General features: G+C 42.1%; 7 protein-coding genes and 1 long non-coding RNA gene across 10 annotated transcripts; all 8 read left to right on the top strand.

Moving 5' to 3' along the window:
• The first annotated feature begins 2,186 nt into the window (after positions 1 to 2,186).
• Positions 2,187 to 3,095, top strand: LOC129589755 (adenosine receptor A3-like). Its single transcript, XM_055484606.1, has one exon. The coding sequence runs from the start codon at positions 2,187 to 2,189 to the stop codon at positions 3,093 to 3,095; it is 909 nt and encodes a 302-aa protein (XP_055340581.1).
• A 1,988-nt stretch (positions 3,096 to 5,083) lies between these two features.
• Positions 5,084 to 6,274, top strand: LOC129589754 (adenosine receptor A3-like). Its single transcript, XM_055484605.1, has 2 exons — positions 5,084 to 5,956; positions 6,194 to 6,274. Exons 1-2 carry the CDS (start codon positions 5,084 to 5,086, stop codon positions 6,272 to 6,274), a joined length of 954 nt encoding a protein of 317 aa, XP_055340580.1.
• Positions 6,275 to 7,051: 777 nt separating this feature from the next.
• On the top strand, positions 7,052 to 11,064 carry LOC129589847 (uncharacterized). Of its 2 annotated transcripts, none has more exons than XM_055484742.1 (4): positions 7,052 to 7,197; positions 7,392 to 7,482; positions 10,181 to 10,315; positions 10,690 to 11,064. In XM_055484742.1, the coding sequence occupies exons 1-4, from the start codon at positions 7,190 to 7,192 to the stop codon at positions 10,801 to 10,803; spliced, it is 348 nt and encodes a 115-aa protein (XP_055340717.1). In that variant the 5' UTR covers positions 7,052 to 7,189; the 3' UTR covers positions 10,804 to 11,064. The 2 variants fall into 2 exon arrangements, with proteins under 2 accessions (XP_055340717.1, XP_055340716.1); XM_055484741.1 differs by having other exon boundaries at positions 7,392 to 7,503; positions 10,690 to 11,059.
• Positions 11,065 to 11,489: 425 nt separating this feature from the next.
• Positions 11,490 to 12,702, top strand: LOC129589895 (uncharacterized). The gene is made up of 4 exons (XM_055484798.1): positions 11,490 to 11,622; positions 11,934 to 12,033; positions 12,194 to 12,328; positions 12,401 to 12,702. Exons 1-4 carry the CDS (start codon positions 11,615 to 11,617, stop codon positions 12,512 to 12,514), a joined length of 357 nt encoding a protein of 118 aa, XP_055340773.1. The 5' UTR covers positions 11,490 to 11,614; the 3' UTR covers positions 12,515 to 12,702.
• A 989-nt stretch (positions 12,703 to 13,691) lies between these two features.
• On the top strand, positions 13,692 to 14,862 carry LOC129589752 (adenosine receptor A3-like). Its single transcript, XM_055484603.1, has 2 exons — positions 13,692 to 14,453; positions 14,668 to 14,862. Exons 1-2 carry the CDS (start codon positions 13,692 to 13,694, stop codon positions 14,860 to 14,862), a joined length of 957 nt encoding a protein of 318 aa, XP_055340578.1.
• Positions 14,863 to 15,870: 1,008 nt separating this feature from the next.
• On the top strand, positions 15,871 to 19,823 carry LOC129589826 (thyrotropin-releasing hormone receptor-like). 2 transcript variants are annotated; one of them, XM_055484708.1, is made up of 6 exons: positions 15,871 to 16,218; positions 16,963 to 17,306; positions 17,462 to 17,619; positions 18,318 to 18,951; positions 19,032 to 19,125; positions 19,550 to 19,823. In XM_055484708.1, the coding sequence occupies exons 1-6, from the start codon at positions 16,179 to 16,181 to the stop codon at positions 19,597 to 19,599; spliced, it is 1,320 nt and encodes a 439-aa protein (XP_055340683.1). In that variant the 5' UTR covers positions 15,871 to 16,178; the 3' UTR covers positions 19,600 to 19,823. The 2 variants fall into 2 exon arrangements, with proteins under 2 accessions (XP_055340683.1, XP_055340682.1); XM_055484707.1 differs by lacking the exon at positions 15,871 to 16,218 and having other exon boundaries at positions 16,831 to 17,306.
• Positions 19,824 to 20,760: 937 nt separating this feature from the next.
• Positions 20,761 to 21,639, top strand: LOC129589751 (5-hydroxytryptamine receptor 1B-like). The gene has a single exon (XM_055484602.1). The coding sequence runs from the start codon at positions 20,761 to 20,763 to the stop codon at positions 21,637 to 21,639; it is 879 nt and encodes a 292-aa protein (XP_055340577.1).
• Positions 21,640 to 23,995: 2,356 nt separating this feature from the next.
• Positions 23,996 to 24,965, top strand: LOC129589836 (uncharacterized). Its single transcript, XR_008690661.1, has 2 exons — positions 23,996 to 24,323; positions 24,544 to 24,965. It is a non-coding gene; the product is annotated as an uncharacterized LOC129589836 (long non-coding RNA).
• The last annotated feature ends 1,345 nt before the right edge of the window (positions 24,966 to 26,310 follow it).

Below are 26,310 nucleotides of genomic sequence, written 5' to 3'. Positions count from 1 at the left end.
GGTCGGCGGCGCGGCGTCATATGCAACCTCGAGGGTGCAGGTGATGACCTCACCGGCACGAGTATCCAATACCCGTTTCCGCCCGACTGCCCCAAACAATCTGTCCGGTCCGGTAATGGTTCTCAAGCTGAGGGAGCCCGGGATGTTGAACGTAGCGGTTATGAAATGACATCGTCAGCGGCCGACCTGGTGGGTTTTGAGAACCTGCACACAGTTGGATGCGGCCATCGTAGCATCAGTCGTATCACGTCATGTATGGGAATGGTCGGCAAGCAGTCCGGTGAAGGCGGTGTTGGGGCGCGAGAACCCGCCTCCACAGTCACTGCCGCCTCAGGGATCAGCTTTCGTGCAGTCGAAGGCCCGGTGGCTGGAATCCCCACAACGAAAGCAAGTGTGAGTCCGGTGCGATTTGCAGGGCGTCGTGCAGCTGCCGAAATTGAAGTTGCGAAAAATTTCTCCTTCAGCAGCGGGAATGTTTTGGAGGGGCTTCCCGTAACCCGGTTGCCCCTTTCGTGGCAGTGGACATCCGCTAATAAAGTGCCCCGTTAAGCCACAGTTGCGGCAAGGTATATAGGGTTAAACCTGGTAGCGCAGAAGTCGGGAATCTGATGTATAAAAATTCAGTAATTTTCGGCACGTTTCACTCAAAGGCATCAAGTTGTAATTAAGGGCCCAAACGTATGGCACGGCCTACAGCCTAAACCGCTTAGAATTTTTCAAAACCGATTGCACATTCTCTGTCTAGTTTTTCATGCTCTTCATGCTCGTTATCGATTTGATGAGAAATTATGATTTATGCATAAGTCAAATTATGAATATGAGTGAGCCTTATATAAGTCGTAGCAGCAATCGGAGTGAGTGCGGTTGTAGGGCGCAGACAGACTGCTCCGTGCGCGCGGCCTGCCTGGCCTCGATGTCTACATGCCCGATTCAAACCACATTTCTACTACTTTACTCGACTCAGACGTTTTTTGGAATTTCGATAAACAAATTGCAGATTCAGAATCAGCGTAAAATTCTACGAAGGCTTTGTGTCTGTTAAAAGTTTTTAGCTTTTATGGATCGTCCGCAAATCCTTGCCATACGTTTACAACTTGATGGCCGTTTCGGCCATTGTTTTTCTTTTGTCTTTCGAGAAATGTTAACGAGGTGTGACGGCAAAAAAAGTACTGAATTTTTAGACGTTCAGTCGCGCTACCAGGTAACCCTATATACCTTGGTTGCGGCATTCGTCGTCCCTCTTGTGCTCCTTTACGCGGCGAGTATTGTCAGTCAGCTCCGACCGCGTGTCAGCCTGAGCCAATGCGAAACAAAGCAATACAGGGGAATTTGCCACGAATTTAACTTCACTTAGCTAGCTAACTGTCCTTTATATTACGCCAACTCTGTGGTATACAAAGGATAACAAGTGAAGGCGTCTCTTTCGTTTAGTGCGTTAAAGTATACCTGTATGCCTTGCGCGCATATCACAATAATATGTATGCCCACACAGAGTACGCAACGCTTTGAACGCTTGAATAATATGTACGCAACGCTTTGAACCTATCACGGTAAAATTGCTGTCAGAAGCCCTGACAAAGCGCTCCCGCCCGTCACGAATATACGCATCTCCAGGTTGTACAACCATTCTGCGTAGGTTAATAACTGAGAAAAGGGTTCTAACAAAACCGTTGAAAATATCCGGAGACGCAAGCAAGGTTTGGCTGACACTTCGCCTACAGCCAATTAGCATTGGATCATCCTTTATGCGCTGAATTGTAGAGTGATTTCATCATCATGACAATTAAAAGCATCTATTACTCGTGCTCAACCACGTACAATACAAACAAGTATTGCCAAAACGTGGTGCTGACGCTAAATAGAATATAAAGTCACGCAAAGGGAGTTCTCCGATTTTACTGGTATTTCACCGTTTTCTCTTTGCCTCCATGATTGTGAATTCATACGGATTAATCTTTCTGGTATGTAAAAAATTTCATATATATAAAACATATGATCACTGCGAATTTCAATCACGTAGCACATAACTTCAGGAGATGGATATATTATGTTAAACAGTTCTCTTGTAAAGACGGTTACCCTAAAAATCAAAGTAATCTTCCATCCATGTAATATTATGGTCCCTCCAAGCCACAAATCAAAGATTGGTACCTACTTCTGCGGATAGTGGAAAAAACCTTTCCATTATGAATAATACGCAGCAGATTAGAACATACTTCTGCCATATGAATGCTACCAACTCTTCCCGTCCTGGAAATGTACTAGCCAAAGTTCCGTATTCCACGGCTGTTGCCTGGGTCAGCATTACTATGACCATGACCATGGCTGCGACGGTAACCATCATATTGCTCCTAACCGCCACCTTACGCTACCACAATCTGCGAGCGGGAGCCGGCCGCTTAATCGCACATCTTCTCTTCATCGACTTCTTCATCTGCGGCTTCACGACACCCGGCTACATGATCATAATCTTTCTGGATCTCGTTGGGATTAAATACACCATCAACTGCACCGCCTGGGTGACAATCCGGCTTATTAGCACTCATGTTCAATATCTGGCATCCATGTTTTTAGCTATAAATCGGTTAGTAGCCATCACCATGCCCCATCGCTACAAATGGTGGACACGCCGACCAGTCATGTTCGCCACGATGGCGTTGTCGTGGTTCATTTCCATCTCTGTGAATATTCCACCTTTATTCGGTTACGCGGTAGCATTGGGGAAATATCCACCGCTGATGAGCTGCACAGTGAAACCGTTGGAAGACAAGGTGTTTATTGTAACCTCCAGTATCGGATCACATATTCCCATTGCGACGCTGTGTGTGATATACATTTTTATCGCGGTGTACACGATCAGATTGAAGAATTCGGTTCATTCGGGCAAGCAGATGCTGCGCCGGATAAAGGTCGCACGGATGCTGTTTGTGTCGTTTGCGTTTTATTTCGTCTGCTTCCTGCCGATGAGTGTGATGCCACCGTTTTTCCCGAAGATTATCTTTACCATGCCGGCTGTTATGCTATGGCTGATTGCTCTGCAGATCCTGGGATTTAGCTCAAGTCCGGTAAGGAAGCTCATTAATCATAGTACCTAAATAATTTTGTTATCTGCTGTCACTATTGGTGTGCCTCTTCAAAATGTGACCTTTGCTGATAGACCGCATTTCAACTGACGAACGCACGTATAAGAAACTTTGTATCCACCTATGGTTTATAGTACATCTCTTTCGACAGTTCATTTTCCTGCTGATGAACGATGAGTACAGGAGGAGCGTGCGAGCACTGCTTGGAGGACCTTCCATACATCCAACCCCTACTACAATAGGGTATACGAAATCGGTTAACGGGAATCGCAGCGTGACGTTGAGCCACACTGGGAATAGCGAAACGGTTGACTGTCGTTCGAGAGTCGTTAAAGCTAAGTCAGTCCGAATTAAGCTACAAAACGTGGATTATGTCAGCCACGAATGAGGACTGCTTAAGACACGAGGGCTTTGATTCAGAATGTGATTCTGATTTAGCACAAGAAAATATGTATGTACGGAGTTCTGTTGAACGCTCCTGTAAATTTATGATTCAAATTTGTTCTTATGAACGAGATTTTCTTCGGCATATCTCGAGTCATAAGTATTACTGTATGTGTTTTCTGTTTAAATTGGCAAAGTTATATCAATAACAAAGCCATCTGTTGGCGCAGAGATTTGCTTAATCTTGCATGCAGTCTTGCTTGTTTGCTTGATCCTGCTCCTCTGCTGGCGCAGAGAGGTTGATTTCTGTACTTCTGTAAGTACATACTTACACAGTAGTTAAAATTAAAAAAATACGACTCGATTCGAAAAATATCTTGATTCGAATGTGGGCAACGACACTATAAAACCAACAGTGCAAATTTTGTTTCGGCTTATTAAATATTTGTTACAAACTTACAGCACAAACCTAGTGTGACTGCAGTTATAATCCTGCAATTTCCACAACAGTACGTCATTTAATAATATGTTAAAAACAGCTAGCGTCTTTGTACGTATGTAGAACTCGTATATCTATATTTGTTTGTAAACAATGCAGGAGGACGCGCATATCCGCATCGCAGCACCATCCCTGCAAGGCAATAAAAAACGTTTTAATGGACTTGCACAATACACTATACAGTCATTTGAGAAGCGTGCTCGCAGGAAGTAAAGCATCGAAATGAGATATATACTGTAGGTATGTTTGTACAACCCTTTTAGCAACTCTAATCTGCAGCAAACACTAATCAGTGTGGATTTTTCATCTTCTAGGAATCAGGTTTCTCAGTCAAATCTCTTGGGGAAATCTTCTTGGGTGGGCCCAGCAAACACCTTACAGCGGTACACATTAGTTAGTCAGGTCTCAGGTGACCTCAATTAAGGTGCTTATTGTGCAAAAATGCACCGTTTATTTTTGTACATACTGTGATCTGAAACATTGTGCATTGTCCATAAGGAACAAAAACAGGAAGTTACTTTTCCTGTTATGTATATCTGGACATCAGGTCTATAAAGCCGATGGCCCTATAGCACAGTTGCTTTAAGTGTAATGCTGAAAACCGTCAATAGAAGGAACGAAGAACATTTACCGCACTCACGCACAACAGCACAGTGTAGAACCGTCACCGAAACTGCTGCTGTTTGTGAGAGTCTTATTTCGTTGTTGTCTGCTTAATAATTACGACAGTTTCCCCTCGTACCATAAAATTAATTCGCCTCCTCATTAACACTGCTGCTAACTATTGTTGTTCGGCTGGCGCAACCGGAAACTGGAGTGTTCCGCACATACGTTCAGCGAAAATTCTGACTGAGTCCATAAGCCGACTGACGCAAATTACACTTATTATCTGCCCCGTCTCCAGTTTACGCGTTGTTCGGGGTTTACGTAAAAGCGACTGCCGCTGCAGACATTGATAATGTTGAATGAGTGCCGTCCATTAAAGGTTGTCGAAGGATTGTTTAAATTCCACTGTAACCTGTGGACCCTAATGTAGTGCGCGTTTTAACACGTTTCGGTGACAAATCGTTATGCTTGCATATTTGAATGCGTAAGTAGTAAGTACTAACTAAGCGCCATGAACAGTACGCATCACGCTTTCTCGTCTCATGCCAACTCCACCAACTCGTCTCGACCGGGACTCGTCCTGCCCAAAGTGTCCTACAGCATGGCGGTGACCTGGGTCAGCCTGACCATGACCATGACCTTTGCTGGCACGGTCACCATCATCCTCCTTCTCACCGCCACCATCCGCTACCGCAGTCTGCGCGCCGGAGCGGGGCGCCTGATCGCGCATCTCCTGTGCATCGACTTCTTCATCTGCGGCATTACCACACCCGGTTACATGCTTATCATTTTTTTGGACCTGGTGGGCATCCCGTACACCATTAACTGTACCGCCTGGGTGACGATTCGTATGCTCAGCATCAACGTGCAGTACTGGGCGTCCATGGTGTTAGCCGTCAATCGTTTGGTGGCCATCGCTCTGCCTCATCACTATAAAGTGTGGACGCGACGGTCGGTGATGCTGGCGATGATGGGCATGTGCTGGGTGATCGCCATTGCCATCAATTTGCCACCGCTATTTGGCCACGCGTATTCACTGGGAAAATATCCACCGCTGATGAGCTGTACAATGAAACCGCTGGATGATATGCTGTTTCCCATAATTTCGAGTATTGGCTCACATATTCCGATCGCCACATTGTCTGTCGTATATATTTTTATCGCACTCTACACAATCAGATTGAAGAATGCGGTTAACTCGGGGAAACAGATGGTGCGCCGGATAAAGGTCGCACGGATGCTGTTTGTGTCGTTTGCGTTTTATTTCATCTGCTTCCTGCCGATGACTGTGTTGCCTCCCTTTTTTCCAAAGATTATTTTCACTATGCCGGTTGTCATGTTGTGGTTAATCGCGTTGCAGATACTGGGATTTAGTTCGAGCCCGGTAAGAACTAGTTGACCTTTAAGTTAGCAGTTTTGTAAGTGTTTGTTTGCAATAAAACATTAACTGAAAACTTCACTTACAAGTGGGCTAAAAAATTGAAAAAAAACACTAGCCAGTAAGATACTCCTCGTATTACGTTTTTCTCTCTTTTATAAACTTCGCCAGAATTTTGCATTTGGAGCCGAGCAAGCTGTGCTCTGCTGTAAAACGTTGTTAATTCAGCACACAAATTTTTAGTTCATTTTTCTGCTGATGAACGATGAGTACCGGAAAAGCCTACGGGCGCTTTTTGGAGGACAGTCGATTCATCCGCGATGACGATAGGATATACGAGATCGGTTAATGGAAAGCGAACCGTGACGCTTAGCGGTTCCACCGGATCAGCGGCATTTCGTTTGACTACCGTTAATGGAAGACTCAGTCAAAAACACTCCCCGGAAAAGTCTATGCCTGGCGTATACGATATCAGCCAAGATTAAAACGGTTGATGTTTTTAACCAATTTGTACGGTACCCTGTCTATATGGGGATGGTGGAAGAAAGCATCAAGCAACTGTCTTCTCTGTATTCTACGATTTCGCAGCTAACGGCTTTCGCGTATCTTCGAACAGAAATTTGCTGGATTTGCATGTAGCAGCTATAGCAACACCGCTAACGAGTGATTTATTTTTATGAATCTTGTGTTAAATTAATTTTATGGCACATGACCATGATCCTAATAATATTTAATCTGTTGTAATACAAATAATTAATTCGCAGCCTAAAAATTGCGGCAGCAATGCTGTGCGTTTTCGACGTGCGGAGCAGTGTAGATTGTAGAAGTCGGTCAACTGTTAAACGCAGACGGGTTGTAAGATCCAGATTACACGAATCTGGAAAAAGTCTGCATGTGGAAACGCTTACAGAAGTCGCTGGATAATCTATAGCAAACACGAAGAGTGTAGCATATGTACTTTTGATTTGCCCAAAGATTATTTAATCCAGATTATTTACCTTTATACCGCTATCAGTTGAATCAAAGCGCAAACTTGACAAGCATATACTGCACAAGTATGTACTCTGTACGTGCGTGATTCAATATAATTATTTGCCGGGGCCGAAGGCAGCGACCGTTCTGTCTCTCTTCTGGTCTCATTATTTCTAAATATTAATTCTTTACACGTTTTGCGCAAGTACCTGGGAGTACTGTCTGTATTATCATCGGGTTCCAACTACTACTTGAATTTGCAGAAACATGTTCAGGTAAATTACTGGCCAATACGTCTACATACACAGCGGGTGCCATTAATTTTGATTTGTTGTAGACATTAGGTGCATATTCGCCGCTTTTTGTTATAGCTTGGCTATGTATTAATTTTGTCGGCGACGTATGCTGATTGGCAGGATATGGAATATTTATCAAAATAATGAAAGGCGCATTTACGTCCGATTTACAGGTTTCTGGCTGTTTGCATATTTGGCGCTGTATTGGTTGCCGGTCAGCCGGATTTTGGAATACTCAGCAAAGTCAAACCAGGCGATGCTACTGTACAAGCTGTCGCTGATGCCGTGCGTAATTGACCGGAGCGAAGCGAAGGTCTTCCTAATTCAGCTCCAGTGCTTAGCTTCACTTGTGTCCGTTACGGAAGTCTAGCTATGACGTCATCCTGGATAAGTCAGATGACGTCACGGCTCTATACAGTAGTTTTGCAGTGCTCACTTGTGTCCGTTACGGAAGTCTAGCTATGACGTCATCCTGGATAAGTCAGATGACGTCACGGCTCTGTACAGTACTTTTGCAGTGCTTAACTTGTGTCCGTTACGAAAGTCCCAAATATGACTTTACCGCGGACTAGCCCGATAACGCCATGAGACTGTAGAACAGTTTTGCACTGCTTATCTTGTCATGTCTGTTGGGGAAGCACCGTTGATGGTAACGTGGTGTTTCCTGTATGCTTAAAACGCTAATGAAGAACACAGTGGCACTTCAAATAGCAACCTTTCCCAATGTCGCATTCGAATAAAACGTGCCTAACTTATAGAAGAAGCTCGACAAGTAAGGGCACCCTGGCTTAGATAATGAAGACCCGTGCCAACCCTGGCTTAGGCAGTTGTAAGAAGCAACTGGGGTGATCACCAATTTTAACAGTGCCAATAATTCAAAAGGTCACCCAGAGCTTGGTTAAAATCGACTGGCAAATAGACACTCCATTGTTTGCGTAAAATTCCGTTGTTTGTTACAACATTTATTTAGAGAAGCGGGCTTATGATACCTAAACGGTTTCTAAACTAATTACCTTCAACTCTGGCAACAACTAAAACGAATTTTTTAATGGGAGGAGGTGCTTTAGGGACCCTGGGTTGAACTGCTTCAACCCGGCAACGTCTGCTAGGTGGAAAAACCACCAGTATAGTTCGCCAGTTTTACAACACCAGGACTATTGTTATTGCCTGGGTCACATATGCGTTAGATTAGATAGAGCAAAGATAGTGTATTTTAGTTGCATACTGTATTTTAGTACCTTAAAAAAACCTACATGGCTTAAAACCCACTGAAAAAATAACATAAAGTACTACGAAGTGTATCTAAATCGGCTCTTATGGTAATAATTTGGGATTAAATTGGTGATAACTCCATATGAGTATCTCACAATTTCAGTATTACACAAAAGTCTGCAGCTCTTTTGAAAAAACTGTGAATTTACACTGAAAAAAAACAGAAAAAACAGAAAACACTCAAAAATAACGCAAAGTTCTACAGAAGTGTATCTAAATCGGCTGTTATGGTAAAATTTGGGATTAAATTGGTGATAACTTCATATGAGTATCTCACAATTTCAGTATCCCACAAAGTCTGCAGCTCTTCTGTAAAAAACTGTGAATTTTCAAAAACAGCTGGTGGAAATTCCACCGCTTGGGCATTGTCGTAGGACAGTAACATGCTGCCTGAACAGGCACAATAACCAGAGCCGCACACTTCATATGATTCAGCCGTTGCGTACTAAGAGAGTAGCCAAACCATAACACTGTCAGCAAACTGATCAAAATATCAAACAAATAAGGACATCTCAGTGCTTTTATAATAGCATAAATGCTAATAAAACATTTTTCTTATCATATCACAATATTTTCTTCGACTGCAATAGGAAAAAGAACAATAGAACGACGTTGTGATCGAAGCAGCCAACAATAAATATGGCTGGCTATGATCAGTGTTATGCTCATGTAAACTGGCGCAGCCCACCATGACCCTGTTGCATACTGACCGGAATTCAAACATTTTTTGAGTATAAATTCAACCATGAACCTTTTCATGATGAATTAAATTGCACAAGCTAACTATTATAAAGTGTAAGCAGCTACCACAGCCAGGTTGATTCGAGTAGATCAAGTAGCCACAATGTTGTGTACAACGGAATTTGTGTGGTGTCGCACCGGCAACCACCGTGCCCACTGCCCACACCGCCCGTATTGTATATCGTTAATGCCCAAGCGGTGCCACCTACCCACCTACCCACCTACCCTTCAAATTCTAAACTACTGCAGCAAAAATTTTGAAAAACATAGTTCAGGGTTATTTATTGTTATTCTATGGTATGAATTTCAACTTCGACAAAAAATTCCTTGATACCTCGGGCATTGCCGGGTTAAGCAAATTTGCCGTAGTTTTAATTTCGCTGTAATCACGGTTTAGTGTCAGAAATAACTTCAAAATACTCGCAAAAGATACTGGACATACGGTAATAACTTAAAAATGATCAATTTGTATTTGTTGACGGGTGATATGTGGCAAATTCTGGGAACAACGGCTCTAAGCTTGCTTAACTACAAAGTGAGAAAACTAAAACTGAAAGAAGAAAGAAAGAACAGAAATGACAGAAGAACGGTGGCAAAAAAGTTTAGTCTGGTTTTCAGTTTTTCCTACATGTTGTCCGAGAATGATTTACAAAAAATTTCAATGAATTTTTGTCGGCGGGCCATGCAACAAAGCTTCTTGACCAAGCTGTGAAATCGCTTCGCTCCGGTCTGCTAAGGCACGCCAACGTGCATTTTTCTAGTAATAATTTTATTTGGTAACAATAATCTTAAGATTTAATGCTAAAATATTTGTTTACAAAAACTACAGATTTCTTGACTATTTGCAGCTTTGCACATCAGTCTCTGTCGATTAATAACGATACTTTTACGTCAAAACTGTCTTAATTAAGGTAATTAATATTTTATGGAAAAATATTTTTATGACCAGGTTAAAGCCAAGATAGAGGAAAAGAACGGAGCCGGCTCTGCGACTTTGAACAAAGTTGTACAATATAAAACCCGTTTCGTCGATATGCCAACCGCTCACGGGGGACTGACCGGAGGTGTGGTCTATTACATGAAGGTCGGTACTACTGTATATTCAACAGGAAGGAAAACCAGGGTCACCAAAATATTTACAAGTTTTATTTTTATGATTTCCTTTAGGTCTATAATTTGCCGGCTTATATTACAAATACATTACTTACGATAACTTATTACGATAACTCCATCAAAGTTGTGCATTAATAAATCGATTCCAAGATTAAAAATTTTATTTGTATAGTTTTTCAGTTATTGTTACAGAACAGTGTATCGCGTTAATTAGTAGAGTTGGGCGGCTGTAGTTTAATAATATTAACAGTTACTAATACCTACAAATACATTGTTCGACTAAACGAAACGGGTAATATTTCCTCAGTAGAATATTTGCAGCATGCAACTTACAAAACCTTACAGATTGAAGCTTCCCCGGGAAAGTACATCCAGGCAGATGTTCTTCAAGGCGATGGACGAAACGAACTCAGTCAAGCCAAGGCTACAACCAAAGACGCCGAAATTGAGGAATTTTAATTTTTTCGATTAAGTTTTGGATGTGTGTTTATGTTATTTACGCGCGAACGAGTGATGATTCTTGCCGATAAAAATTTTGTGCTTGTGTGTTAGGTCAGCCTTTACGGACTTTGATTTATCTAACAAACGCATGGACTGTACCTGACATTGCATGATTAAATGTTTTAAATATATAATAACAATATTTGTTAAACTTTACATAAAATTAATATTATTTTGGAGAAGTATTTATGGTATATGCGCATTTAAGAAAACAAAACGAAAGTCGAGAGTTGTTTTCTATGCTTAATTCAGACCAGATAGTTATAATTTTACAAGAAATTCGAATTGTAAATACTTAGAACTTTTGGGATGGGACAGCAAAAAATGTAAGTCGACATTATGTAATATCGATTTCGGCTAAAGTATGGCTGCTTCAGGAAGCAATATTCTTTAATCGCACAGAAACATACGGTCTTTTGGTGTATCCATCGACAGAGACAGTCTGACAGAATGATAGATGTCATGATTGAACTAAAGAGTTAAGTATGGTATAGTAATACTAAAACTTGGCACATCATGTACAATATATGTGTACTGCAGGCATTTATAAAATTTGCCGCTAGATCAGGATTAATTAACGTAGCACGTAATTCCGGTTATACATTTTTTTGTTAGGGGATAATGCAATCTGACTCATTCCCAGGTAGGTGCAATTTGCAACTTGTACCGGTATTTAAACTTGCACAATTGTAAAGTAAAAAACTCATTCTCTCTACAAAATTTAGCGCTTTCCTTCTTTAAGGTTCTAACAGTCTCCTCAGCTCCAAAGATGTTCAGGTACGTACCTTAAGACTTTCCTTGCATTCATTTCCTGATTTTTCGTGCATACGAGTATAATTATTAATTAATATATTCTTAGCTTTCACGTGGATGGTTTCGTGTACATTCTGCATAATTGATGCAAGCAGTAGCGTTGTGCATGTGCTTAATAATTTTCGGTGGAAAGCTAGAACTGCGGGTAGTTGGAATAGAAAATTTGAAATCGTGAGATTTTTTGAGATATAAATGCAATAATTTTCCGAATGATACGAACAGTATAGAATTATAGTGCTAAACGTTGTGTTGTGTCAGATTTTTTATCATTGCAGATTCCTGGTGATTGCATTGCTCGTTGGAGTGGCTGTTTGCCAACACGAACTTAGCGCCTTGAAGAAAGGAGATGCTGAATCGCAAAACATTGCCAATGCTGTACGTACCAATGTGTACGCAGGGTACACTATTTTAAACGCAGAAAGCGATAACCAAAATATATCCACTGTTTTGATAGCATATTACAGTAGCTTTAGTTTTCTTGGTTGATGTGCTACATATTTAAAAGTTTAAACTGGTGTTTTGAACAAATCGATAGGTGAAAGCCGATGTGGAGAAAAAGAACGGAGCCGGTTCATTGAGCCTAAACAAAGTCATCGAGTATAAGACCAGACTGGTCGATACGATGTCAAGCAGTGGCGGCCTTACCGGGGCCCTTGTCTATTATCTAAAGGTCAGTACATAAAGGGTCATTTATTGCATTGTATTTGAGATGATTATTATAAGCTGTAAATGCTTCTGACAGATTGAAGCTTCAAAGGGAAAATACATTATGGTTCACGCGATGAATAATGAAGATGGGATCAAGTTCAGCAGCGTTAAACCGACAACGAAAACGGCTCAGATTGAAGGCCATTAATCAAAAGGCTATTTTATTTCTAAAAACTTGTGCTTACAATGTTAGCATGCGACTAAAACTCTACTGGCAGATGTCATCGGGCAAAAACTACACGCGATTCTGCTTAGTGCTAGCTTCTTTGTTCTGTCGACCTGTCCTTACATACATTAAGCAATCAAAACTAACGTCATAACGTCATTAAAAAATTTACTGGCCATGATAACTTAGCGTTGACCGCATCATATTCGTAGGAGCTACGAATTTAGAGTTACAATAGAACGCGTGTATTTTCGTATAGTTGAGCATAGCAAATCGAAATGGCTTAGAACACCATTCAAAATCACCACCAAGATTAGATTAGGCACTATCAAGAACTTCATTTTTTTGGCATGCAAGCTTTCTAAAAATAGCTGCTGACTCGCTGCTGAAGAAATGCAGTAGATCTAGTTTTGCTGGATTTCTTCAATCTGTCTTAAAATTCTTTGTATATGAACTGCCATCCAGTTCAAGGGTCCATACTATACTGCATGAATACGTAACGATAGACATTTAATAATTGCCGGTCCCACATTCACACAGGTGACCCGCGACAGCTAGGTATGGGATATAGACTAAATCAGCGGCCATGACGTCCACGTATAATCCACTGAACGTGGGTGCCTGTCCTCCTGGGTACTACATCATGAACTGGGAGTGCCCTGGGAAAAGCATACCGGAAGTTTGTCCGAGCAGTTACCGCAGTCAGTTCGTGGGGGCTGTTGGTCCCTGATGGTGAACTTCCTCTCCTCGGCGAAAAGCATTCAAAAAATTGATTTCGTGGTTTTCTTTCCTAGTAATTAGGCATGTCTTGGGCTATATTAGCCCACAGAATTGATAAAGTAATTAGCACAATGTACAGCCGTTGAAAACATTCGTGATCGATCTAATTTCCTAACGGATGTGGAGGTTTGCCGGAAGTCTTTACTGGAATAAACCCTACTCACGTCTTTCATAAAATTAATCCCATTGCTTAGACAGCATAAAACATTCTGCAGTTTCATTACAAAACTGCGTTTTCTGGAGTTTTGTTTTATTGTTTTTTCTGTTTTGTTTACAATCTTTGCAAATGGATTTTAATTTTAGCAACAGAAATTCAAGCAGTAACATCTCCACGGAAAGTATGTCTCCAACAACGGTAACGGTATGGTTTACCGTGACCATGACCTTTTCCTACATCGGAGGACTTTTAACCGTCTTCCTCTTTGTCGCGCTGCTCCAGCGCCAGAGCTCCAAATCCCGTTCCGGTTTTCTCATTGAACACCTGTTACTAGTGGATTTTGTTATCTGCGCCATCATCCAGCCAACCTATCTGGTCAACGCCTTTCTGGATGCCACTGTTCCCGGACGGCAGACGTTATTCCACTGCATCGTCTTTACGACGATCCGCTTTACAACGTATTATACGCAATACTGGGCGCAGCTCACCCTAGCCGTCAACCGGCTCATCGCGGTGTCCTTTCCCAAGATGTACAAAACCTGGACAAAACGACACTTATTAATCAGTGCCATCGTCTTCTGCTGGTTGGTCGGCATCGCGTGTAATATTCCGCCATTCTTCGGCTTTGGATACACCATCAGTAATCACTTCCCGCCGTTAAACACGTGTTCCACCAAACCAGCGTCCCGCGGCAATATGGTGGTGATGTCCAGTGTCGGGATCTACGTGCCCATGGTTCTGGTGGGGGTAATTTATATTTTCATCTGGATTCATTCAAAGGTCATGAGCCGGACATCCGGTCGCTTGGCGTTAGAGCGACGTATGAAAGTCGCTAAGATGCTCTTTGCTTCTTTCGTTTTCTACTTGCTCCTGTTTTTACCGATGGCCATCGCGCCCACGTTTTTTCCCACAATCCGCTATACACGCCCGGAAGTACTGGTTTGGTTGAACACTCTACAAGCGCTGGGATTCGGCAGTAATTCAGTAAGTGACAGCTCTAACGAAAAAATATCCAAAACTGGTTTTGTTAATTATTATTTATTAACATATATATTAATTATTATTATTATACTATTATATATATATTTATGTATCATATTTTGTATTTATGTAATTTATATTTTGTATTAATATTGCATACATATCTTAATCTGTATAATTAACAGTAATAATATTAATTATTATTAATCTTTTGCAGATGATATTCCTCGTGCTTAACGACAATTATCGCAAGCACTTTCAACTTATGATGGCTAAGCTGCGGACAAAGGAAAAAGTTGCGGCTATAAACAAAGCGTTAACGGAAGATGCGGAATCACCGAATAGTAAAGATGCCGGCAATGGCGTAACTGGAAAAATATTACCCACGGCGGAGCCGTCACGACGCAACTGATTTGTTGTTACTATGTTTTAATCGACGGAAAAATTGTTAGGCATGTACTTCCGATAAAAATTCCGGCATTTTAGTGGCGCCAAAAATAATGTAGGTGGTTGTTGAGTGGTGCGCGACCGGAAGAAGTGTTTGTTGAAGAAATGTGACCTGAAGTATGCATTCTTGGCTGTAGCTATCGGTAGTACTGCATTGCACGTGGGAACTGTGTATTTCTAATTACGGAAACAACAGTTGCAGTAGCACGAGCGGTCAGGGATTAAGGGAATGCGCTGTCGTAGATTACGCAATACTTTCTTATGCTCGTGTGGAGCGGCTGTGTTGAAATGCGGAAATTGTCAGTGTCAAAATTTTCGTGTCACCTAACGATTTTTGTTTGATTTGTTTCGCAGACGCCGTGTGACAATTAGTCGCACCAATGGTGGCGTGCACTCAAACCGCTACTTATAAAAATTGATAAATGTGGCTGCATGTTTTACTATAGTTTATGAAATTGCATCAAGGTCTGCCAAAACCATCGCATTAGAGGAATATAAATCCAGATGTTAAGCGACGCGTTAAAAGGGCAATGAAAACAATCAGATGATTAGAACGTCTAACACTCTCTTTAATCACCCTTCTGCTTGGATATAAAACACTTTTCAAAGCTAATTATGACCTACACGGCGCAGCAGTGTTTTTTATGCCGCTGCAAATGGCGCGTTGTTTAGCATGTAATTGTATTCTCAAACGGGGGAAATTACAGTGATCAAGACCTTGATCCCCGGCTAATAATGGTCCGCTGATCACTTTCCAGTCGCAATTTTGACCGTGACACTGGGGTAATAAACAACATTACACAAAACGTCTCAGAGTGCCGACAGAACGCGAGAGAGCGGGACCAGCAGAGGGAATTCCATCAAGAGTGTGGCGCGGATGTTTTCCCATGACTGACACCACACAGCTGCATGTAATCAATAGTCTCTTGAGGATTGCTTGTAACTGTGAGTAAAACTTTGCTGATCGTTAAGATGGGTATATGTACAGCACCAGCTTGCGCAGTGAACAAATTACCGCCGACGATTAGCTGATATTTTCTGTTCGGTGATGGTTGGGTGTTCGTTGGAAATACTAGTGACCATGTTTTTCGTTTAAAGTTAACGCAGGAAATGAAAAACACTTTCTGATAAAATTTTGACTCGTGTAGGCTACGTTAACGTATCAGCTTCGACTGCGAATATACTGTTTTTGGACTTACAGCAGTACAGTGTAATCTATGCTGTACGTCAGCATACGGTTGGGATTCGATTTTTGTCACCCGGTGTTTAGCTGCTGCCAGAATGACCTTGATTGATGATGTGCCAGTAGTAGACATCAACAGTAAGTATGCATCAAAAGCGAAATTCTGTTCTGTGGTCAAGGTTTCTGCTGTAGGCCAGTGCATTTATCTTATTAAATACTTTATGCACTTAAATTTTACTTACATGAAATATGCCGGAAATGTGCCTTTCTGCTTTACCGAAATTTTAAATTTTTTATGTTTCACTTTGATTTCTATAAAAAAAGGAATGCTCATAATTATGCATAACATAAAAAGCGTAACTTTAGAGTATCCCCGCATAACTATTTTAATGTTCTGCTTTATGAATCGCTGCAGCACTTACAACGTAATTACATAGTTCAATGCGTCGTTTGTGACCTCTCCATTTAAACGGCTTTTACACTGTATGCATTTGAAACCTTACGTTTATCTCAAATAACCCTGCTAATGTGATCAATGTAGAGTATAATTACGTGATCCCAAAAAGTCGTTAAAGGCAGCCCGTAGCAAACGATAAAAGGTGGTCAACAGATGTATTTCTAACGGCACACTGATGATTGCGACGCTTCCCTCGGGGACGGCATCTTAATAACCCGCGCCAGCACCAGCTGTAGTTTTATTGCACTGTTTCTCTTACAACTCAATGTTCAATACTCGGCCTTGGGATTTACCATAAAATTTACAGCCTGCTTTGCCCACAGCTTTATACTACACTTCCGGTTACACTGGTCACCTTCTCCGATCAAACGCATTAAATATCATGGATTACGAGATTGACGCGTTTTATTCGCTGCATTTTACAGAAGCGGCACTGTCCTCATTGGAGCAGAGTTTGTATGACAACAGCAGTCTGTTCCGTGCGTGTCTGCATTGTGAGCTGGAGAACAACAGCGCCAGTGGCCTGCTGAGTCCCACACCGCACCAGTTACGGGCCTGCTTACTGTGGCTGACCAATGTAAACTATTCTGCGCAGTATTTTATGGATCCGTGCAATATCCGAAGGGTCACATTCTACCCGTTAGACTATCGCATTGTCGCCACGATCCTCCATACCATCATCTTCATTGTGGGATTCTTCGGCAATATTCTAATTTGTTTTGTGGTGCATAGTACCAAGAAACTTCACACGACCACGTATTGCTACTTGGTGCGTATGCAGCGATATTGCCTTATATTGTTTTATTTCGGCGAACGATGAGGTTTTATAAAGATTACGTACTTTCGTAAAGAGGCACGTCGCGCACATACCTGTAAAAATGTTAGCAAATAATTATAAATTTGATATACTCGTAATTTTATCAGGTTTCCTTAGCTATGGCGGATTTACTGCTTGTTTCATCAGCGATCCCACAAGAAATACTAGCACATCAGCTGTATGGAAAACAATGGATCCTGGGACAAGCGGGCTGTTCAATTTTGGTCTTTATGAGCTTTTTATCCATAAACGCCGGGGCGCTAAGGTACTTACTCATACAGTACAGTAACTTTACGCGCAATGATAAAAAAAGCAGCCGTACTTTACAGTCAATCTGAACTCGGCTATCTGTTTGAAAATGACTTGCCTTATTATTTTAACCCTAATCTTGCAACTGCTGATGTGAAAATTAAACGATTGTGTTTTTTACTCGGAATGGGTCTTAACGTTATCGCCAGTTGGATCCCAACAGAAATTTAGTGTTCGGGCTAGCATTTCCCTACTTCCGATTTGAGGGATTTGTAAGTTTTATTGAGCTGGTTGCAGTAATATTGGAATTGATTTTATAACAGTTCCTACTTATATTAATACTGAAAGCATAAGATCTGCACCCCAGCTGGCGTATGTAAAATGTTTGATAAACTGTAATTATTTTCTCCCAATTACCGGGCAATCTTCTTTTCAGCTATTTTCAAGGTGGCTTGAACACCGGGCTAGGCACTAACCATAACATGTAAATCTACTTGGTTTGGGAGGCCGGTGCGCGGTTTATTACTAAACTAACTATAGTATATACAGCGAGCTGGTAATGGTAATACGAATACTTTGCTGTATTCGTTTCTTACTGCAGCCATATGTTTCGCTTATCAGTTGTCACCCGTACAACAGTAAATCAGAATTTTGTCCTATGATTTTTAACGTGAAAACATTATTAACCTTTGACTCCAACCTTGACCTTTTCAGCATTCTGGCCTTTACTGTCGAGCGCTACATTGCCATCTGCCATCCGGTAAAGGCCCACATCATCTGCACCATGAGCCGCGCGCGGAAAATCATTATCGCCATCTGGGTCACCCTCATCCTGTACTGCTGTCCCTGGCTGGGCTTGGCGCTCATTAAACCCTTGCCCCGTCTGGATGCGCCGGGCTTGGTATACTGCGACTACCGTCTGCCGCGCAACGACTATCTGTATTTCTACTTAGCGGACGCCACCATCTTCTACCTCGTCCCGCTGATTCTCTCCCTCATTCTCTACACGAAGATTATCAGCGTCCTGTGGGAACACGTCAACAGTTTCCGCCGGGATAGCGATAGCAACTATACCGCCACGCGTCGGCGCTCGTCGGCGGTGGGCGGGGATAAATTGATGCTGGATGTCGCCGCGAAAGCGCGGTTTTCTATTGTCAGCGGGCATCCCCAGGCGGACGCCGTGGAGCATTCGGGCCGGGCACGCTGGCAGGTGGTGCGCATGCTGATTGTCGTGGTGGTGCTGTTTGCCGTGCTGTGGTTGCCGTATCGCGGATTGTTGGTGTACAATTCACTGGTGGCCACACCCTTCCAAAAGAGATGGTTTATGTTACTGGCTAAAACACTGGTGGTAAGCCCTCACCGAAAAACTTAAAATACTTCAAAAGAAGCTATGCTGCTGATACTTTGATAATATAAATCGTTTTGCAGTTCTGTAACAGCGCCATCAACCCCTTTTTGTATACTATCTGCTGTCCGAAGTTCCGCAATGCCTTTCTTGGAATATTATCTGGACGTCAAAAAGGTGTGCTAAACAGCGCCCGTTACAGTATTACATAGAACTACCAGAAGTCCCGTGAGTTGCGGCTGCAAGTTTCGCTTTTCGTCACCTTTGGCTTATTCTTACTGTTGAATTTAAAATGAGCTTTTAGACGCTACAATCAACTACAATCTGTACACATGCCGCTATTTGAAGTCAAAAATATTGCGATAAAATTAGAATTTTGGGAAAATCAGAACTGTGTATGTGCGCAGCGGTGTCACATCACGCGCTGTACCATAAAATTAATACGAGTAATTCTGGAAGATTATAACTGAACTTTTTACCTTTTATTTTTAAAAGTAGCCTATTCGAATGTCGTAACAAAAGCCAAAGATACCTAATTCAAAGTTGTAAAGTGTCCTCCGGTATGCTAACTTTTAATTTCTGTGTATTGATTTTTTTACAGAACCTGCTCATGGATTTACTTCGAGACGCAAATCATTCTCACCCTTGTAGATGACCGTCTGTAAAACGGTTGCACCTGGATGATTAAAAAGCGCAGATGAATTCAGTATCTTCCACTGATGAATATTATTCTTAAATAAAACTATGCACTGTAATTTATCATGGGTGTTTTGCTTTTAAAAGTAGGTAGATTTCTCTAAATGTGAAAAGGCTCACTGGCCGCAAACATGCTGCACACGCTCCCTGAACTGGTTTAGTAAGCAGTGCCCAGATAGTAAAAGTTCAAGTAGATCAAAAGCATCGTGACATTCCTATCTGATGTGTTAGTCAACAGTTACCAAATAAGCAAATAATGCTTTGGATGATAATAATGTTTTCAATCTAAGTTATATTTTGAACAGAGTTGTAATCATAATAATCCGGTTTCCGCGGTACAAATATTGTAAATTACATAATCTGCATGTACTGCAGCCTACTTAAACCGGAAATTATTGCTATTAATAATGACACTTTACACCATATTAAAGCTTTTGTTTCTCTTAACGGTAAACAGGCATACGCGTATATCTCCAAGGAAAAAAGACATATGATGAAATGACATAATGTTGACCCGTTTGACACAATGTTGACTCAGGTACACACGCGGATATATTTGCTTAATTATCGCGCACACCTGGATCATACCGCTTCTCCGCGAACCCCGATGTTTATGAATTTTTTCATTTGGCATAGTGAGAACAGCAAGCAGTTTAATTTCCTAACCAGAACGCCTTTCGTGGCAGCGAAGAAAAAAAGCGTGCGTACATAGAGGCATACGCTTTCATTTCCGGTAGAGCCAATGTGAACGAGCGTGCTGAATGCCCACATCTCTGTTGTCCACTTCTCTTGCTAGCCCAGAAAATATTATTGACACATCTTTTATAAAAACGTACTCCCCAGACGAGCTTTCTTGCTCATTTCTGCCTACCATCAACCGCTGACATAAAGCGTTACCGTCTCATAAGAAAACGCGAATTAACGCTTTCGGGATTTTGTGAAGCGAAGGGTGTTTTCCCAGAAACGTTTCTGCTTTTTCGTTTATTTCTCATTTATGGTCTAAGAAAGCTCGCCTGAGTTTCGCAGAAAATGATGAATGCGACAAATAGCACCTCGACGGCAGCGCATCTACACAGTCTAAACTGGACGCATCTGTTAATTATCAAGACATGCATCATGACGGCTGCCATCTGTCTTAATGCGGGCATAACCATTTACCATCTGTTATCCCCCTCGCAGCTGACCTCCTTCAGTATTTACCTCGTTGCTCTTTACCTGGCCAACATTGTCTACTGTGCGGTGGTGACCACCATGGAAATCACCGGTGATTTGTACGGGACGTGGTGGATGGGACACCCGCTGTGCATCTTCTACAACTACTTCGAATACATCGCCAGCCTAGCCGCGGTCATGTTCCACGCCCTGATCGCCATCAACCGCATCTGGGCCATCAGCCATCCGGTCTCCTATCGCTTGTACCATAACAAAAAAATCGCAGGATTGCTGTGTCTGGCATCGTTATTTTACGTGCATTTTTTGGAACTACCGGGTTTAATCATGGATGCGCTGTATTATCATCTCCCTGAGGAGGATCACGGATGCCATATCAACACCGTGGCCATGCCGGTATGGGGCTGGATCGAGCACGTTTTCTGCCGTCTTCTCCCGTTGGTGTTGGTTGTCTTCACGTTCGTCTACACGAATGCGGTTATCTGGTACCGGCGACGTCGGCGCGCAAACTTGGTGACCGCCCCACCGAACGGGAGCGATGGGAATCCAAACAGCGCAAACTCCATTCCGGCCAAAGGACGCGGTGGACAAATGGCTGCAGCATCCGGAAACCAGAAAAGAGAGGTCAAGGCTTCGCTGGTATTGACGATGAATGCTATCAGCGTTTTGGTGTGCTGGTTGCCGGCTGATATACTCTTCGATGGATACCTGTTCTTCGGCATCGCCTTCTCTAACACAGCGTTTACGACGGTTATGTTGCTCTACTCGATGCAGAGCGTTTTTGATCCGTTGATGCTTCTGATTAGTCTGAGAAAAATTAAGTGAAAACTGTAACTGTAATATTAGTCGCCGCGCCTGTGCAGACGGAGATTCGTGACGAAGACAGCGGTTTTTCTTAGGAAAAGTAAAACCAGTATGGTGTAGTCTTACCGTTTCTTAGCAGTTCTGCAACAAGATACTAATTTTGTGTGGGTGGATCTTATTAGCGGCAGGAAGCAGTTATATGACCTTTCGTTTCCAGTGGACCTAACCCGAATAAACGTGTTGATCTTTATTAAATTAGCACTATCTATGAATTTCAACCTGCAACGATGCTGTAAACTACAGCATACGATCAATAGGTGTTGGTTACATCATCACGGAAAAGAAAATGTTCAACCAACGCATGTTTTTACATTTCCGGTTTACATTAGCCGATCGAAACCTGACCTTTCCGAAGTAATGACCGCTATAAAAGCAGCGCGGAACGCTTCAGAATTCCGTTTACGGTTGTGTCAAATTTCGAGCTGCAATCTGTAATTGTATCTGTTTTAGCAACCAACATTACACTGTATTATACTAAGTAAGAGATCGGAAAAAATAATGAACGCAACGTACGGCAATATTACTTCATCGCTTGTCCACCAGCTGCATCCAAACTGGACATTTTACTGATCATAAAAACTTGCATCATGATACTGTCAATATGTCTCAATGCTGGAGTAACCGTTTATCATCTGGCATCACCGTCACAAGTGACCTCGTTTAGTTTGTATCTGGTCAGTTTATACATGGCCAATATCCTCTACTGCACTGTGGTAACACCCATGCAAATCATTAGTGAATTGTATGGGACATGGTGGATGGGACGGTCAGCGTGTATATTTTACAACTATTTCGAGGTTGTCGCCAGTTTACCGGCGGTCATGTTCCACACCCTGATCGCCATCAACCGCATCTGGGCCATCAGCCATCCGGTATCTTATCGCATGTATCATAACAAGAGAACTGCAGGATTTCTGTGTCTGGTGTCATTGTTTTACGTGCATATCATTGAGCTACCGGGATTAATCTTAGATGCACTGTATTACCATCTTCCCGAAAAAGAGCGCGGCTGTCTGGTCAATTATCCGCGATTGGCGGTATGGGCTCGCATCCAGAACGTTTTTTGTCGTATTTTTCCACTGTTTTTGATCATGTTCGCTTATGCGTATACCAATGTACTAATCTGGCATCGGCGTCGCAGACGACCGGATAACACTTTCCACAACAGCCTTGACACGAATCCACGGAGTGCAACAACAAACAAAATATCAGCTCTACAGAATCAAGCAGATAAGGAACACCATGGGGAGGAGGGCGTCGCGTCCGTTACGCGCAACAGGGAGGTCAAAGCATCACTGGTGCTAACGTTGACGGCCATCAGCGTCACTGTGTGTTGGTTGCCGGCTGATGCCCTTTATTTTGCATTCCTGTTTTTTGGGATTGGATTTTCTAGCACCGCTTTCACCACGGTCATGGTGTTATATTCCGTCCAGACCCTTTTTGACCCCTTAATGCTGGTGTTTAGCCTGAGAAAAATCAAGCAAAAGCTATAACTGACGTATAATATAAGCAATACCTATATTAAGAAGATAAACTATACAATTGCTGCTAGCAAGTGGTAGGAGAAACGCTTACTGGACACTGGATATGACGTGCAGAAGCCCAACAGGTTTCATGGGTCCGTGAAACTGGACGAGATTTCTGTTTCCTTTTAACGAAATCCTTCTGTGTCTTATTATTCTGTGTACTACTATTCTGTGTCTTGTTAATATCGAAGATAAGCCACAATAATCAGATGATAAGCTGTATGATTTGTGCATGCTTAACGGTAGCATGAGTATTTGGAAAACAGTAATCACATAAATCTCCAAATTTATCATAATATTAATCCCTAGTGAATGTTTACACATGCTTAGAGAGGTCATACACTGTAAGTGTGTGATAACTGATAAAAATTGATAATAGTAATAATTAAATTATAAGTACACGGAAGAAGATGAAACGTACTTATTACGACTATAGGATGCGGTTAAATCAGACCTAACATTTCTCTCCACAATTTTTAATGTTCTGTTTCAACCGGATCCATATTTTTGTGTTCCAGCTACTTCCTGAACAGCTTGGGGCATTTCCTGTTTACGGAATACATTTATTTACAAAACAGACTGTAGAACAGTCATAACGAGCTGCAGCGTGATAATCCAATCGTTGTATTGTCTTTGGGGAGAGCATACCGAGAGCTTAAAGTCCACTTAAACGTTTTACGTGTGTACCGTTGTTTACCGGTAATTTTCACCCAGATGTAGTGCAAACCGGCAAGTAAACAGTAAACCATACAAAGCACACCGCTACCTTATAGGAAGCATGATAAGATTAGCAATGTTAAAGGTACCACTTCCGTATTGCAAATTACATCGGCCGTTGCTTTAAAAGCCGTTCAAACTTTAATTAGTATGTAGCATCTGCATTCTTCTTAGGTTTGTAGTCCTACAATTTTTGGTGCAAATTGCAACAGTACCTAACAGTAAAGCACTGAAATGTACAAATTACAGGTATCTCTTTTTATTGTGTTTTTGGCTGTTGGTCTGAGCTATCAGAGCTATGTTAATGTAGCCACTGCCAAACAATATGCCCAGGATCAAAAGTTCTTTGCTCAAGGCTGCAGTGGATTGACTGCGGAACTGCTCGGGAAACCCTGGAAGGCGGTACGTAGATTTTCATCAGTTTTGCTGTTTGTCTTGAGCCCATATATATTTAACAATTGGTTAACAAATTTCTGCTTCTATGTTTTTGCTGGAAAAATACATGCATATCTGAATTAGTTGTACTAAATTTAAAACTGAGAAAAACCATTACCCATGATTCGCCATATTAGTTTAACAAGTATCCGAAAAATGTTCTTATGTTGTAAACTTGTAATTACAGGCAAATTCTTACTCGCAATCTACTTACATTGGAGCCAACGGAAGTTACTCAAAAGTGAGTCCCGGTGCCATTGTCGGATTTCCTGGTCACGTTGCGGTGTACATCGGGGAAGCCGGGTGTAAATTTGTCGATGTTCCGGCTCCCAATAGAAATACCCGTTGTCTTAGCAGCTACGGCGCCCAAAAAGTGTATAAGTACAATTACTAATGGCTTGTTTTTAACCTTGTTGCACTTGCACTGATGTTTTATCTGTCTAAAATTTTTGCACCAAAAGAATGCATGGCAGTTTGACTAGTCACCCATAGTTAAATGTCAGGTAATAAAAGGTATTTTCCATTTTTGAACGGGTGATATTTGATTTTGGCTTGTCTTTCTGATTATCGGTAAAGGCGCAACAGCAATACTAAACTGACGACTTACGAGTATTTATATGCGGAAGTGTATGGTTGGAAATTGAAAAACCACGTAATTTGCTGTTTTCCGGCTCTTGTTGATCCAACTTTAATTAAGCAGATCTCTGCTTTTGCCGAATAAATGAGGCACACCAAACGTTGCATTGCTAACAAGAACAGGCATAGATTTCTTAAATTTTACAACATGCTTCAAATAAAATCTTCGCAAACACCGTTCGTGCAGGTGCATTCGTTGATTAACGCAAACGATTAATCAACGATGTACATATCACATTCGCAGTAAAAGTTAAGGAACCTACTCCGGTTATGTCCAGTTAACTGCCGCCTCGATCTCTGTGCTTGTTCGCTTAGAGCCTCTTCAATAACTAATAAATTCATAGAGATTTTATTTAATCACTTAACTTCAAATAATTTTTTGTCCCAGGAAAACTTGTCTGAAATTGTTAACATGTCGATCGGCTATGGCAAAGTGATATAACTGTACACTTACCTCGCTCAGTGTCTATCTGGTAGCTCTGCACCTGGCCAAACTTGTGTACCGCGCGGTGCTGACCCCCATGGAAATTACGGGAGAACTGAACTGAAGGTGGTGGATGGGACATTCGCTGTGCATCTTCTAAAATATTTCGAATACATCGCCAGTCTCTAATTTACAATTATGGCACGTTTCGTTTACCGAAAAAACTGGGTACATATAGAGGTGTGTATAACACAACGTAAGCGAGTAAGGCACCGTTGGTTCGTAAGTGGGTGTTTCCGCAGCAGTTACTAGTGCAAGTTAGTAGATTGCATAATTAACTCTCAAGTCAATGTAACCTTTTCGGATTTCTTAGATTTCTTAGACTTACGCGGATAACAATGTCTTACACGAATCTGCTAGACTTCCAATCAATTACGATGACTTATGCAGCTTACATGACCGCCAAAATCTAGGGTATCGCGCAAAAACTGTAAACGAAACGTGCCATATCTACTTCGCCATGCCGGTATGGGGCTGGATTGAGCACGTTTTTTGTCGTCTCCTCCCGTTAGTACTGGTTGTCTCTACGCTCGTCTACACGAATGCGGTTATCTGGCAGCGGCGATGACATCGCACTAACTTGGTGACCGCGCCACCGAACGGGAGCGACGGAAATCCAAGCAGTGCAAACTCCATTCCGACCAAAGGACGCGGTGGACAAATGTGAACCAGAAACGGGGAGTCAAGACGTCGCGGTACTGACGCTGAACGCTATCAGCGTTTTGGTGTGTTGGCTGCCGGCTGATGTGCTCTTCGACGGATACCGGTTCCTCGGCATCGCCTTCTCCAATACGGCCTTTACGACGGTTATGATGACGTTATGCTGTCTATGCT

This window comes from Paramacrobiotus metropolitanus, unplaced genomic scaffold, assembly GCF_019649055.1.
Source record: "Paramacrobiotus metropolitanus isolate TYO unplaced genomic scaffold, Prichtersi_v1.0 Parri_scaffold0000037, whole genome shotgun sequence".
NCBI lineage: Eukaryota > Metazoa > Tardigrada > Eutardigrada > Parachela > Macrobiotidae > Paramacrobiotus > Paramacrobiotus metropolitanus.
This window is presented reverse-complemented; position numbering and strand designations above follow the sequence as displayed.